The sequence below is a fragment of the Haliotis asinina genome, chromosome 11 (assembly GCF_037392515.1).
Source record: "Haliotis asinina isolate JCU_RB_2024 chromosome 11, JCU_Hal_asi_v2, whole genome shotgun sequence".
In the NCBI taxonomy this organism is placed as follows: Eukaryota; Metazoa; Mollusca; class Gastropoda; order Lepetellida; family Haliotidae; genus Haliotis; species Haliotis asinina.
The window spans coordinates 11321381-11337727 of record NC_090290.1 but is presented as its reverse complement, the minus strand read 5'-3'; the positions used below and the strand labels follow the sequence as shown (position 1 = coordinate 11337727).

The 16347-nt window shown below is 43.2% G+C and overlaps 1 protein-coding gene across 2 annotated transcripts; it reads left to right on the top strand.

Annotated features, from left to right (window-relative positions):
• Positions 1–1468: 1468 nt before the first annotated feature.
• LOC137255672 (uncharacterized) lies at positions 1469–15885 on the top strand. Of its 2 annotated transcripts, none has more exons than XM_067793151.1 (3): positions 1469–1634; positions 6945–7027; positions 13606–15885. In XM_067793151.1, exons 2-3 carry the CDS (start codon positions 7023–7025, stop codon positions 14741–14743), a joined length of 1143 nt encoding a protein of 380 aa, XP_067649252.1. In that variant the 5' UTR covers positions 1469–1634; positions 6945–7022; the 3' UTR covers positions 14744–15885. The 2 variants fall into 2 exon arrangements, with proteins under 2 accessions (XP_067649252.1, XP_067649253.1); XM_067793152.1 differs by lacking the exon at positions 1469–1634 and adding an exon at positions 3408–3532.
• Positions 15886–16347: the final 462 nt, after the last annotated feature.

Below are 16347 nucleotides of genomic sequence, written 5' to 3'. Positions count from 1 at the left end.
TTTGAAATTTGACTTAGTTTCATTGTAAACGGTAGCTAATAATCTAATAATAATTGTAATACCAAAACTATAGCTATTATTCAGTCTTAAAAAACAATCAGCTATGAAGGGTCGTCTCCAAAAACAAAACGGTGGTCAGGGTCGGACTTTGATATAGAGATATGAGCTATGATAAGATATTCTTCTAGGGGATAAAGACAGGAGAGGTAAACGGCATGTCATAACATTTACAAGTTGTTTCCAGAACTGTCGATCTTCTTGTAGTCACACCGCAAATATATTTCGAGACGTTTAATACGATTGCTAATTTAAGCATTTCTGTGGATATCATATCTCAGCATAAATCCTATGAAAGAAGGACAGGTCAGATGTTAATCAATAGAGACAAATTCAACACTCATGAAAAAGGACAAAAAACTTTGAGATGTCCCCTGTGCCTGTGGACAGCGTATGCATTTCATGCCAGGTGACGCGACGGCCCACCGTCATACCTGGCTGGGCGAAATGAATTGCAGTTTAAAGCCTGATCTATCGTTTTCAACAGCTGTTGGTACTTTTTTTCCAAGTTTCGTCCGATTTTACAAGTAAACACGGTTTTCATTCCAGTAAACGCCCAGTTAGGCCGATATAGATTATTTCGGCATATGCTGTTTGTATTTGTGTTAATTCTAAGGATACGGAGTAACAGCCAATATGTGGGTTTTTTTTCTATTTCCTGCAGTGCTAATTGTGCCTCGTATACGTGTTCGTGTAACACTCGTAACTCGACGTACATTTATGTAGAATTATTGAAATTAGATTTAATCTCTATGTACAGCCATCGAAGGTATATTGACCATGATATCTTGCATGACTATGCAGGATGTGGATTGTGAATCAGTGTGTCGAGATGGCCGTGAGAACATACACTCATGGAAACGCATGAAAGTACAAGTTTTCCTTTATTCATTTTCAGAATTTCACCCACAGTGCAATTACCTTGTGAAGAAACCTGGAAAAGAATGAAAGATCTCTTGGTCTGTCAAGCGTTCCCTTATTTGTTTCCATGAGTATACATTCAAAGACACACATAAATACACACATTTGATAAGATACGGTCATGCTTTGTAAACCACGAAGGAATTTTCTGTACATCAGAGGTTTATGACATGATAAAAAAATAAGCACGATACAAACATTCATACAGACATGCATACAAACATAAACAAATAACATTTAAGACATCCAAAGCATGTAGAATCCTTATATATGTAAGTTAAACATATTAAGTGTTTGTGCCTAACACAACAGATTAATGAATCTTTAAGACGACTTCAGATTGTAATATGTGTAATTATCCACGAAACTAATACCTAAAATTGTGCCCAATTAATATATACCTGTCCAAGGTTCATATGGTCTTCTATTTCATAATTAGAATTCGACCTACACACTGACCGACAGGTGTCGCCACTTTAAATATTCACTCACTCGCATCAGATCCCAACCCGGATCTTCAGGGAAGCGGTCCTGCAGTCAGCTGCACAACTATTATAGAAACACAGAGGCAGAGAGCACAACCTTGCAGGACACATCTCTCCGCTGGGAGTTCTTACATACAGGTGCAGACGACTTTGTGAATTTGGACTTCCTCTGTAAGTTGACTGGCTTCTACCTACTTTTTCAGTGTTTCAGAGATTTCCTACAGTTCTACAGTTTGGGGTGGCGGGACGTTAGAGAGAGGGGTGGGGGTTTAGAGGACGGGCGGACGTGTTGTTGAGCGCCTCTACCTGAATCAACTGTTTCCCTAAGTCCTACAGATTTTGTATATGGCGTAACGTTTTATTTTTTGTATCAACCATGACAGTTGTAAGTAATATGTCTAATCTATTATCTGTCTGTATACGTATAGTTTCATATTTCATACGTATGCATACATATTCAACAGTTATTGTTCTCTCTGGAAATTCCTGTCTTTATCTCAGGATACAGTTGACTATGTATACCGAAACGGAGTGTGGCCAAGACGACACAGTCATGGAGGGGAGTGGGGTACGTTGGAGGGGGTACGCTTTTCTACGTCTACTTGAATCACTGCTCTGCTCCCCCAAAAGGCATATAACAATAGGTTTGCTGGTGTTCAATATCAGCGCACTCTGATGGCGGACTGGTATGCACAGCTGGTACTGGAAGACGGCTTGGCCAGTAAAGGCCGCACTGATGGAACTATCACACTCCATTATAAGGACAGCTTAACCAGTGGGAGACGCACACAGTGGTTACGGCGTCATGCCGAATAACCGGGTTCGATTCCACTCACGGGTGAAATGTCTAAAGCACATTTCTGGTGTTCACGGCCGTGATATTGCTAACATAATGCTAAAATCTACTTAACTCACTCGCTCAATAGAAGTTACGACAGACTTTAACCTTACACCTATTGAATATGGTTGTCACGTCTGAGTGCTTTCCATATCTGAACAATAGCGACCACCACCACCCCTCTCTCTCTCCCTCTCTCTCTCTCTCTCTCTCCCTCTCTCTCTCCCTCCCTCCCTCTCTCTCTCACTCCCTCTCTCTGTCACTCTCTCTCTCTCCCTTTCTCCCTTCCCAACACACATTTTTACCAAACTATTCAGTAGAGCAGTAGCGGGGCGTGAAATCGATCACCTTCACTTTCCTTTGGAACTGTAATACAACGTAGCGTTATAACCAGTGTAAATAATGTGGTGCAGTTAAACTTAGATACTGCACTGATCATGATGGCTAACTTACACACTTTCCACAGCTGTGGTGCTCTTATTACATAGTAATATCACCTATATACAGATGGTATAATCAGCAGGTTGAGATGTGCATGTTACAACAATTGACATCTCAGACGTAGTGCATAGTGAACTGTGCTGACTCGAAACAGGACAATTGTTATTTAAACCCCTTGATGCCGAGGGCAAACAGTAAATATGTCAGTGGCCATTTAACGTGATTCCCATTATGTCGCCGTTAGTGTTATATTCATAGAACGTCAGAACATGCTTAACCAGCCGCGCAGATCTTTCGTGAATTTAAGCTGATATGTAAGAATAACATAACTAAATGAAATGTTATCGGATGAAAATGAGGCTCCGCCATTTTCAAGCAGGAATGTAACCAACAACTCAGACATTAAAAAGAGTGATGTATTAAAACGGCCGTGTTCACAACACATGCTTCTAAGGAAACTGAATGAACTAACCTGAAGGCAAAACATTATGAGTCTAAACTAACAAGTAATTGTTATGCGACAATCCCAGTTGAAAATATCCCCTGGTTGTATTGCAATCTTCCTCTTCATCGTGTGAAATAGATAGTTACACCATATATATTGCTCATTATTTCACTTTTACGAGCATCCATATCCCCGGGTGATTTCATTATCACAAACTGATAACACGGTGAGGGAATAGCCTCGAGCTGTAGCGACCGGGACGGTAGGCGAATGGGATAGCCTCGGGTATCGAAATAAGTTCTACCTCAAGAGCTCCTACAATCTCCCACATCAGTTTCATTCGAGGTAAGTGAAGACCCTGATTTATGAGTGGATGTAATGCTAACAAGCAGAAAATTTAAAACAATGTACAACAGTGGGATAAATGGTGTGTGACACTTGTGCAGAGAATATATGACAGTGGTACAGACAGTGTGTGACAGTGGTATAGAAAGTTTTTGACAATGGGACAGAGAGCGTGGGACAGTGTTTTGCAGAGAGTGTGGGGCAGTGGGACAGAGTGTGTGTGACAGTGGGGCAGGGAGCGTGGGACAGTGGGGCAGAGAGCGTGTGCCAGTGGGGCAGAGAGTGTGTGCCTGTGGGGCAGACAGTGTGTGATAGTGGTACAGAGAGTGTGTGATAGTGAGACAGAGAGCGTGTGATAATGGGGCAGACAGTGTGTGATAGTGGGACAGAGAGTGTGTGATAGAGGGGCAGAGACTGTGTGATAGTGGGACAGAGAGTGTGTGACTGTGAGGCAGAGAGTGTATGATAGTGGGACAGAGAGTGTGTAATAGTGGGACAGAGAGTGTGTGACTGTGAGGCAGAGAGTGTGTGATAGTGGTACAGAGAGTATGCGATAGTGGGGCAGAGAGCGTGTGACTGTGGGACAGAGGGGGTGTGCCTGTGGGGCAGAGAGGGTGTGATAGTGGTGCTGAGAGAGCGTGATAGTGGGACAGAGAGTGTGTGACTGTGGGGCAGAAAGTGTGTGACTGTTGGACAGAGAGCGTGGGACAGTGTTTTGCAGCGAGTGTGGGACAGTGGGACAGAGTGTGTGTGACAGTGGGGCAGGGAGCGTGGGACAGTGGGGCAGAGAGTGTGTGCCAGTGGGGCAGAAAGTGTGTGCCTGTGGGGCAGAGAGTGTGTGATAGTGGTGCAGAGAGTGTGTGATAGTGAGACAGAGAGCGTGTGATAGTTGGGCAGAGAGTGTGTGATAGTGGGACAGAGAGCGTGTGATAGTGGGACAGAGAGTGTGTGATAGTGGGACAGAGAGTGTGTGACTGTGGTGCAGAGAGTGTGTGATAGTGGAACAGAGAGTGTGTGACTGTGGGGCAGAGAGTGTGTGATAGTGGTACAGAGAGTGTGCGACAGCGTGTGACTGTGGGACAGAGGGGGTGTGCCTGTGGGGCAGAGAGTGTGTGATAGTGGTGCAGAGAGTGTAACAGCGGGACAGAGAGTATTACAGTGGGACAACTAGTTTTAGAGAGTGCAATAGACAGTGTGACAGTGTACAGACAGTGCGTGATAATGGTACAAACAATGTGTGACAGTGGGACTGTCAGTGTGTGACAGTGGCACAGACAAGCGTTTTTGACATTCGAAAACACTGCAAGTGACAGTGAAACAGGCATTGTGTGACAACCCCGAGCTTGAGGAGTGATGCCTTATTCCACTGTGTTGATTGACGGTCGTCCAAAGCGGGTGCCACATTAAAATTCGTCCGTAACCGAGCAGTGATCCTCAATAAGCTGTGTTTCTGTGACCTACAAAGTCGTATGTGATAAACGCGTGTGAGACATGATGTTGAAACAGGTATATTTAAACAAACAGTTAAGTAGCACTTCGAGTTCTCATTGGGATCTTACACCAGACCAACATATCTTGAAAACTGGGTGTACGCGCGGGGTCTTGTGTTAAACAAATAGCTGTTCTCATTTTTAAGTGGGCAAATAAGTGACAATGTGGTAACACAAAGAGAGGAACAGTTTATTATCATCGTTCCCTGTGAAGTAATGTCAGAAACAGCGGAATCATAAACAGGAATCAGCCGGTGATTTTGTCGATCAATTTACAGTTGTTATTCTCTGGCCTTGACCTATTATATTTAAAAGAAACCATGAAAGGCGACATGACATATTGCTCACCAACTTCTTCCATACATGTAACGTTCTGAAACGTAATACGGATATGCACAAACGTAACATACTGTTGCACAACGATCCTTTAACTCATGCCTACCCAGGTATCAAGCAATGAGGTTGCGTGCATACACCATCACACATTGTATGCTTGCCTAACATGCCCACCTTCGTTATATACGCCCACATTCGAGTACACAGTATGCATGCCTTTTAGGTCTATTTTCCTAATGCAAAGGACTCATGCATGCATTCAGATATGCTTGCATGCACACACCAAGACGTGAATTAACTGCACAAGCATACCTTCAGAGCATACACCAAAACCCACGTGCACACACTGAAATAGGCATACAACAGTTCACGCACACACACACACATGCATTCAGATAAGCACACATGCATGCATCCAGGCACGTGTATTCATCACCAGCAAGCATTCAGATGGGTATGCACATACGCGTGCATTCATATAAGGGCACGTGCGGAGACACGTGTGAAGACACACATACATATTGCAACACGCAAATACACTCAGATGCACTCCCAACGGTTTATGGCGTCGTTTTTGACATTATAATCACATTAGGGTGCCCCAAACTGAAGTGTGAGGTAGCAAATATCAAGTTCAAGCATTCTTCAAGTCGCATTGTTTGTACAGCTTTCACGGAACCCGGTCTATCGTTTATACAATAATAGCTCCGGTGTCAACTGTTTTTAAGCTCTTGTGCATAAAATGTTACTGTCAACTCTAATCAATCAAAAATAATGTAATATAAAAGTAATTTCCTGAGCCCTTTCAGACTTGGCAGATCATTCTGTGTATACACACAACCTGGGAGGAGGGCGTTCTTGCAAATGTGCGTCTGAACACTGCAATCAAAATTGCTATAAATTTAATTCGTCAGAAATCACTTATTTCTTGTATTCTTAGTAAGTACTAATACTATGTGTGGTTCCTTCACATATCACAATTTGATACGCTGAGATGATGATGATCATCATCAGCCCGCAGAATCAGTCCCCAGTGTTTAAGTTCTATCGGGTCACAGTGACCTTCTGGGCGTTTTTTTTCCTTTTATAACATAATAGGGAACGTGTCAAAAGTTCAAAGTACATTAAATGGGTATATTCATACAGTGCATATTAAGTTCTCGGTCATGATAACGAAATTAAATCTTACGTCATTTTTTAAACCATATGTGTGTTTATTTATTGTTTAATTTGTTTAATTCACACTAAAGTAAGAGGGCTGATACGAATGTGACTAAATGATCGGGGTAGGGGTGCCGGGTGTTGTAGTGATATTGAATGTCTCTCGAGTCCTCATCACTGAGACATGTTTGAACCTGATTGAAGGAATTTAAGGTGAAGTACTACATCTTTCTCGATATGAAGTTTTCATTCTATTTTTGTGTATCATGGGCGCTGTAGCAGCTTTATCAATCTGAGCTCTGAGCTCTGGCATGTGCTTGTTATCTTTAAAGATAAGCGTCGATGGCGTAACAGTATTGATGGCATATTTCACATGTTACATGTTTTGAGATGGCCCCTAATCGACGCTTTACGTTATCTTGTAGTGCATTATGCGACTGGGTTGGTCTGACGGAAGGGTCGCCGGCCTGGGCAGGAAGATTATGCTGATATAAGATGGGCGTATGAGGTAGGTATGATTTCATGCATATGATAACGCGGTAGAGTAAAACTTGCCTAGCAGATGATGTTTATTTCAAAGTGTCTGTCTCTAGAAAAACTCGTATGAAAGACGTTTACACCTTGTCATGTACCTGTGTCAGTCTGTGTCAGCTATCTATATCCATGCTATTCCTCTCCATTTGTCTACACATTTGTGAGTCTCTGTCCCCGATGATTGTCTTTGTTCTCTGCCTACACCTGTGCGAGTCTCTGCCCTTTGTCTGTACTTGTGTGAGTCCATGTCCCTTGTCTACACTGTTGTGAGTCTTTGCCAATTGTCTACACCTGATTTTTTTCTCCTTGTCTATGGGTCTCTGTCCCTTGTCTACACCTGTGTTAATCTCTGTCTCTTGTCTACACTTGTGTTAATCTGTGTCCCTTGTCTACACCTGTGACTCTGTGTCCCTTGTCTACACCTGTGTTAATCTGTGCCCCTTGTTTACACCTGTGACTCTGTGTCCCTTGTCTACACCTGTGTTAATCTGTGTCCCTTGTCTACTCCTGTGTTAATCTCTGTCTCTTGTCTACACCTATGTTAATCTCTTGCCATTGTCTACGCATACATCTGGGTCAGTCTCTGCCCCATGTCTACACTTGTGCTTGTCTCTGTCCTTTGTCTACATGTGTGTCAGTCTGTGTCCTCTGCCTACACATGTGCTAGTCTAAGCCCCAAGTCTACATTTGTGCGACTCTCTGTCCATTGTCTACGCCTGTGTCAGGCTCTGTACCCTGTTTACGCCTTTGTGAGTCTCTCTCTCTCTCTCTTTTCTACACAAGTGAGAATCTCTGTCCCTTGTCTACACATGTGTGAGTCTCTATCCCTTGTCTACATCTATGCTAATCTGATATTTGTCTACACCTATTAATCCATCTTTGGTCGTCTGTGATTCATATTGTGGGCACCTATCTCTTTCCCCAATCTCATTCTTGGCCTTTGTCACTTTCCCCAGTCCTAGTCTGGCTCCCTCTCACTTTAACTCTCCTAATCTCATTCTTAGCCTTTATCGACTTTATCACTTTCCCACTGTTATGCTAAGACTCTATCTCTTTCCCCTTTGTTAGGCTGATATTCTATCACTTTCCCCAATCCCAGTCTCAGACTTAATTACTTTCCACATTGTTAGAATGAGACCATCCCCTTCCTTCTTGTTAGGCCGATACTCCCTCACTTTCCCCAGTCCCAGTCTGAGACTTTGTCACTTTCCCCACTGTTAGGCTGATACTACCTCACTTTCCGCAATCCCAATCTGAGACTTTGTCACTTTCCCCACTGTTAGGCTGATACTACCTCACTTCCCCCAATCCCAATCTGAGATTTTGTCACTTTCCCCATTGTTAGGCTGTTACTCCCTCACTTTCCGCAATCCCCATCTGAGACTTTGTCACTTTCCCCACTGTTAGGCTGATACTCCCTCACTTTCTGCAATCCCAATCTGAGACTTTGTCACTTTCCCCACTGTTAGGCTGATACTACCTCACTTTCCCCAATCCCAATCTGAGACTTTGTCACTTTCCCCACTGTTAGGCTGATACTACCTCACTTTCCCCAATCCCAATCTGAGATTTTGTCATTTTCCCCACTGTTAGGCTGATACTACCTCACTTTCCCCAATCCCAATCTGAGACTTTGTCACTTTCCCCACTGTTAGGCTGATACTACCTCACTTTCCGCAATCCCAATCTGAGACTTTGTCACTTTCCCCATTGATAGGCTGATACTCCCTCACTTTCCTCAATCCCAATCTCAGACTTTGTCACTTTCCCTAATGCCATATGGTCCCTCATTTCTTCCCCGAATCCACTCGAAGCCTTCTTCTCCGAGTCTTATTCTGAGCCTCTTTCCAAAATCTCATTCTGAGTCTTTAGCTGCACCTTTTTCTTATCTACACCTTTTTCTTATTCTGTTACTATTGGCGTTATTGCAAATACTTTGATAACTTAAGTTAAGGTTTACTTACTTCTGCTACATTACTATCAATACTATGAGTGTGTGATGCCGAGCCGATGAAGTTCACATCCATGCTGTAGATGAAGACCACGTGTAACACAGGATACGCATATGTACAACACGTGGCTCCCACCATTGTCCCCCTCACGGGACGCAACCTTGCGGGATTATTTCCAGTGCATCTCTAGCCGAGTCCACACATAATAATCGGCGTTGGATATGTTGTACATTGGGCACATAATCAAAACACCTCAAAACTGTCAGATATGCTTCACTTTTAAAGACAGTCAGTGAGCGACAATGAGAGGTTGGAAGGTGTGATGCAACACGTGGTCCAAATACGTCAGGACGAAATTTGTTTCTGTCTCATTATAATTACACTCAGTAGGATTCGAGTGTGGAAAGTATTGTGACGCATTAAGGAAAACGATCACTATCTTCCGTGATAAACAGCACTTGAAGTTTGAGCTCCATAGATACCGTAAATGTGTTAGTCATGTCGCCAGCATCTGCATTAACGCAATGAAAGAAAATATAGAGATATTTTTGTACTTACATTTAGGCTACCCTAAGATTCAGTTCAGCTGGATTTTATTTCCAATGTTTTCATGATTTTTGTAGCTTCATTTAACCACCCTAGCGTTCGTTGAAGGCCAGTCAAAACAATGCTGGCAAGGGGCACAGCTACATCCGTGACTAACGGGATCGGGTGGTCAGTCTCGCTGACTTGGATGAGACATGTCATCCGTTCCCAGCAGATCGATGCTGGTGCTGTTGATCACTGGATTGTCTTGTTCAGACTCGATTATTTACAGACTGGAATATTGCTGAGTACGGCGTAAAACTAAACTCACTCACTTACCCCTCCATGAGTCAATTCTGTCTACGTTACTTTTCAAGATGTCTGCATCAGTTGCTCGTGATTCATACGTCCTGAATACGTTATTCACTAAAACCACCGTGGGATTCACTACCGCGTTGTCACAGAATAATGTGTGGAGAATTAGAAGTGAAGATATTGAATGATGTAAGGGATAACCTCAGTGTCTCAGTTTCGCCTGGAAATGTTAAGGGGCCCTTTTCACAAAACTCTCGTAAGCCTAAGATCTCGTAAGTTTTCTCGTAGCCATTGCACCTCCTATATTGTAACAGATACTACGAGAAAAGTTACAAGGTCTTAAGCGTACGAGAGTTTTGTGAAACATGCCCCAGTTTTCTAAAGAGGCTCTTCGCCCTAATTGACTGGATTATCAAGGGGAGTCGATCAGAAAAAAAATATTTCCAAATTCGAGCCGCATTCTGTTTGAATACTACTACCAAATGCTATCTAACGTTCCAGTGACAGGTGGCCACGTTTTCTATCAGAGTTCTGGCTCACTGAAGAGCATTCGGGACGTTTTGTACGTATTCCAGGTGTATTCGAAGCACATTCAAGCTGTATTCCAACTTCAATCGATATTCCGAAACATTCGAAGAATACTTCACCTGAAGGCCAGAAGCATTCGACACACAATCTAACTCCTTCCAGGCGTTCTGACACGATTTGAAGTGGCTTGTTTTTTTCTGCCATGATATTGCTGGAATACACACGGCCCGTATCTGATGTCCTCCGTCGTAATATTGGTGGAAAATGTACAACCTATTTATGGTGTTCCCTACCATGATATTGCTAGAGTGAGTGAGTGAGTGAGTTTAGTTTTACGCCGCACTCAGCAATATTGCAGCTATATGGCGGCGGTCTGTAAATAATCGAGTCTGGACCAGACAATCCAGTGATCAACAACATGAGCATCGATCTGCGCAATTGGGAACCGATGACATGCGTCAACCAAGTCAGCCAGCCTGACCATCCGATCCCGTTAGTCGCCTCTTACGACAAGCTGAGTCGCCTTTTATGGCAAGCATGGGTTGCTGAAGGCCTATTCTACCCCGGGACCTTCACGGGTCGATATTGCTAGAACAGACCAGACCCCAAGCATGGTCTTGCTGGAATACTCACAGCCCTCTGGTGTCCCCCAACTTGATATTGCTGGAATCCATACAGCCCATATCTGGTGTCCCCATCATGGTATTGTTGGAATACTCACATTCCTCTGCTGTCCCCATCATGGTATTGCTGGAAGCACACAACCCATATCTGGTGCCCAACACCATGATATTGGTGGAATACTCACATGCCATATTTGGTGTCCCCCACTATGATAATGCTGAAATGCACACAGCCCATATTTCGTGTCCCCCACCATGATATTGTTGGAATGTACACAGCCCATACCTGGTTTCCCCCACTATGATATTCCTGGAATACTCACATGCCCTATCTGGAGTCCCCCATCATGATCTTGCTGGAATACACACAGTCTATATTTGGTGTCCCCCACTACGATATTGTCGGAATCCACACAACCCATACCTGGTGTCCCCCACCATGATATAGTCGGAATGTACACAGCCTATATTAGGTGTCCCCCATCATGGTATTGCTGGAATGCACACAAACCATATCTGGTGCCCAACACCACAATAGTGCTCACATTACTCACAGCCCATATCTGGTGTCCCCCATCATGATATTGCTGGAATACTCAAAGTCCATATCTGGTGTCCCCAACGATTGTATTGCTGGAATGCACACATCCCATATTTGGTGTCCCCAACCATGGTATTGCTGGAATGCACACATCCCATATTTCGTGTCCCCCACCATGATGTTGCTGGAATACACACAGGCCATATTTGGTATCCCCCACTATGATATTGTCGGAATGTACACAGCTCATACCTGATTTCCCCTACTATGATATTGCTGGAATACTCACATGCCATATGTGGTGTTCCCCACTATGGTATTGCTGGAATGTACACATCCCATATCTGGTGTCCAACACCACAATAGTGCTGGAATACTCAAAGCCTATATCTGGTGTCCCCAACCATGGTATTGCTGGAATACACACAGTCTATATTTGGTGTTCCCCACTATGGTATTGCTGGAATGTACACATCCCATATCTGGTGTCCAACACCACAATAGTGCTGGAATACTCAAAGCCTATATCTGGTGTTCCCAACCATGGCATTGCTGGAATGCACACATCCCATATTTGGTGTTCCCCACTATGGTATTGCTGGAATGCACACATCCCATATCTTGTGCCCAACACCACAATAGTCCTGGAATACTCACAGCCCATATCTGGTGTCCCCAACGATTGTATTGCTGGAATGCACACAGCCCATATTTGGTGTCCCCCACCCTGATGTTGCTGGAATACACACAGCCCATATTTCGTGTCCCCCACTATGATATTGTGGGAATGTACACAGCCCATACCTGATTTCCCCCACTATGATATTGTTGGAATATTCACATGCCATATGTGGTGTACCCCATCATGGTACTGCTGGAATACACACACCATATCTGGTGTCCCCCACTATGATATTGCAGGAATACACACAGCCTATATTTGGTGTTCACCACTATGACGTTGTCGGAATGCACACAGCCCATACCTGGTGTCCCCCACCATGACATTGCTGGAATACTCACATGCCATATGTGGTGTCCCCCATCATGGTATTGCAGGAATACACACACCATATCTGGTGTCCCGAATCTTGATATTGCAGGAATACACACAGCCCATATTTCGTGTTCCCCACTATGGTATTGCTGGAATGTACACATCCCATATCTGGTGTCCAACACCACAATAGTGCTGGAATACTCAAAGCCTGTATCTGGTGCCCCCAACCAAGGATAGTGCTGGAATACACACAGTCTATATTTGGTGCTCCCCACTATGGTATTGCTGGAATGTACACATCCCATATCTGGTGTCCAACACCACAATAGTGCTGGAACACTCAAAGCCTATATCTGGTGTCCCCAACCATGGTATTGCTGGAATACACACAGTCTATATTTGATGTCCCCCACTAAGATATTGTCGGAATCCACACAGCCCATACCTGGTGTCCCCCACCATGATATTGTCGGAATGCACACAGCCTATATTAGGTGTCCCCCACTGTGATATTGCTGGAATGCACACAGCCCATATCTGGTGTCCATCTCCATTATACCGCACAATGTGTGAAGCTCATTGCTGGTGTAAAACGCCGTAGTAGTGCTGGAATACTGCTAAAAATGGCATAATGCCATACTCACTCATCCATTGATATCGATACATACATATGCGAATGACAAAGCTGGTGCAATCTTCTGTGCGATCAGCAGATTTTATTTTGTTCAGGAAGGAAGTATGTTGCTTTATTTAATGTACACTGATATTGATTTATGAAACATGAGAATGACTGTTGGGGAAAGAGGTTTGATTTGGCTTAGACTATAGCTCTCAATCAGCGGCGTAAAGCACTTGGTTTTGTCCACCAACAGTTTCCATTACATCTAGCATGGCCACTACAGAGAGGATGTATTTGAGAACCTGTGGAAGTCCTCCTTTCGTCCAACCTTTGGTGAACATATTTTCTTGTGCAAGTACCCAGCGCCCCAAGATGTCCACACTTTTAACAGTTCATCAACCAAATGAATTTCTGTTATAATCCTAACTAAACTATCGTTGTCATTACAGGTCCAAGAATGAAATGCGTCGTCTCTACAACCGAGCGTTTGCAGCCGTTGTCGGCATTATCAGCCTACTAGTCTACTTGCAAGTCAAGATGCTCTCCAAACATGAACATTCTCGAGACCAAGAGAATCATCACCAGTTAATATCAAAACAGGACATTGGCGTCACTGGTAAAAGCGTTCCCCGTACTTCGACCATTGGGGTTAACGCCACAAATGTTACAGAACGTGTCGGAAATGATTTATTGAATAGTGGCCAGAGAATGTTTATATTGAACTACGAAAAGGCATTGGAATCTGGCATGATTCCTCCTCTTTGGCAAAGAGAACTGTATAAAAATACCCTCACAGGTCAACACAAGACCAGATTTTACCTGAGCCATCTATTGATGGTGAGACTGTATAGAGCTGACAAGGCAAAATGGACAATACGAGAGTTGAAACAGTGGTTGCATTATATGTTTCTAGCTGGTGTTGAACATGTGTACATCTGCGACCACTGGCATACCGGAGATGACGACATGGAAAGACAACTCCGTCGGTATATAACCCTACGTCTAATTTCCTACACAAGAATATACACGCACAATGCGATGCAAGCTCAAGTTCAATGCTACAAGAAATGGATTGAAAGAGAAGGATCAAACTCTACTTGGATGACATCAGTGGATATGGATGAATATCCCTTCCATGTACAGGACAAACAGGAGAAGTTCCTTCACAGATACCTCAAGGATGTCCAAAAAAGACACCCTGACGTTGCTGAAATATCTATGCCTAATTTCCTCATGCTTGGACAAGGGGATAGAAGCAGAAATATAACTGTTGATAGAATCAGACGGTCTACGCCTGAGCCAGCCAATAAATTAGTGAAGCCAATTTTTCAGCCATGTTGTGTGCGGCCTGATATTCACAGAGGGTCGGTGATGTCTCAGATGCGCACGATGCCGGCTGATCCACAGGTGTTGCGGATGTTGCACTACTGGGGTAGCAGGTTACAGAACTGGGGTCCCGATACAGAGGAACTTTTGAAAATAACCATTCCCTATGATGATATGGCGAACAGTTGGGTAGCAAGAATAAGGAACAGTTTGTTATCGTTTAGTGAAAAAGATGCATTTTCTAATAAATCCGGACCATGATAATATCAAACGGTGTTCTTCAAAGTAGACGTTGTTTCAGTTACCGACATGATACAAAGAGGTGTTTTATTTTTTTATTTTTTTAATTTAGTTTATGATATGTGAATTTGTCGTTGTTTAAACTACTGGATGTTTAGCCAGAAACTATTTTTTGTTATTAAGTAATCACGATTCACATTGTGTGACAGAAAACAATCATATGCATGTTTGTCAGCTTGCAAGAAAATGATAACGTTTAATGATATGAACATGTTTTAACGCCTATTTGCGCAATTAGGGATATTCTAAAACTTTGTGGTTTCTCCATGTTGGGCGACAACTTCAGGTGACGTGATTGCGTATCTCGGTTTGGGGAACCTTATATATATCCATAGTGTTTCGGGACGCTTCTTGGACGCACATCTGCACAGTTGCGGCGCATAAGACTGGGAACATTGCCTGCACATATCATTATAATAATATTACATAAGTACTATGCATGGATATTCGACGGAATAAAGACGAAAACTGATTATTGATCATTTAGAATGCTTGGAGGAAGTTCGTCGTTAATTTGAAACTTACAATGGACGCTTTATGGATGAACCTAATGTAACGACTTAACCATGTGTCTGTTCCGGGGTTGAGTCAATAATAACTACAAGCAACGGGTGTTTTTGTTACACGCACGCACGCACGCACGGACCGACAGACGGACGGACGCACGCACGCACGCGCACACACTGCTTGGGATAACACTTCTGCAATAAACAAAATAAAACAAAGGAGAGTTTGCAAAACTTACTGCGCTATTTTGCAACGTTACAATGCCACATAATATGACAAATATTGAATGCAGAACAAATAACATACAAAGAATTTAACTTTATTATTGGAATGAGCAGGTGCTAACTTGTATATGAAGCAAACAATATCCGATGTTGCCTTGCCAGTAAATAATACTGGGTGGGACGGAGTGGTCAAATTTCGTCGTGCACGCCCTGCAACGATGCTTGCCAATATCAGTGACATAATGAAGGGGAAGCAACTCTGCTCACCATACCAAATACAATATCCCTACCACTAATTAAAAACCGAATTTAACCTGTTACGTTTCTACTTTAAATGGGATACCACTTCCGAAATAAACAAAATAATACAAAGGAGAGTTTGCAAAACTTACTGCGCCATTTTGCAACGTTACAATGCCACATAATGTGACAAATATTGAATGCAGAACATATAGCATCATGCATAGCTTTACAACGCCATGATTGCTTAATTAACACTACCTAAAAACAAACCCAACCCCAGGGAGAGGAGTAAGGTGTTCGTGAGGTAAAATTAACCATACTTAACCAACCTGGAAACTCTGACGACGATTGAAAAAAAACTGTGTCAAGGCTCTCAGCTTTGTTTTGGGCGATATGTCCATGTATCGCTAATAAGTGTCACTTTTCCAGAAGCCTGGGGCCTGAACGATTTCTCCCAGATTCAAAGGTCCACGTGGCACCCTTACGTCTGAAGGAGTGATCCGACATGAGTACATCCTGATCACGCAACGGTTGACGAATAGTTGAAATGAAAGTAGTCTCAGTCAATACTGTCCTTGCTTCTGTACAGAA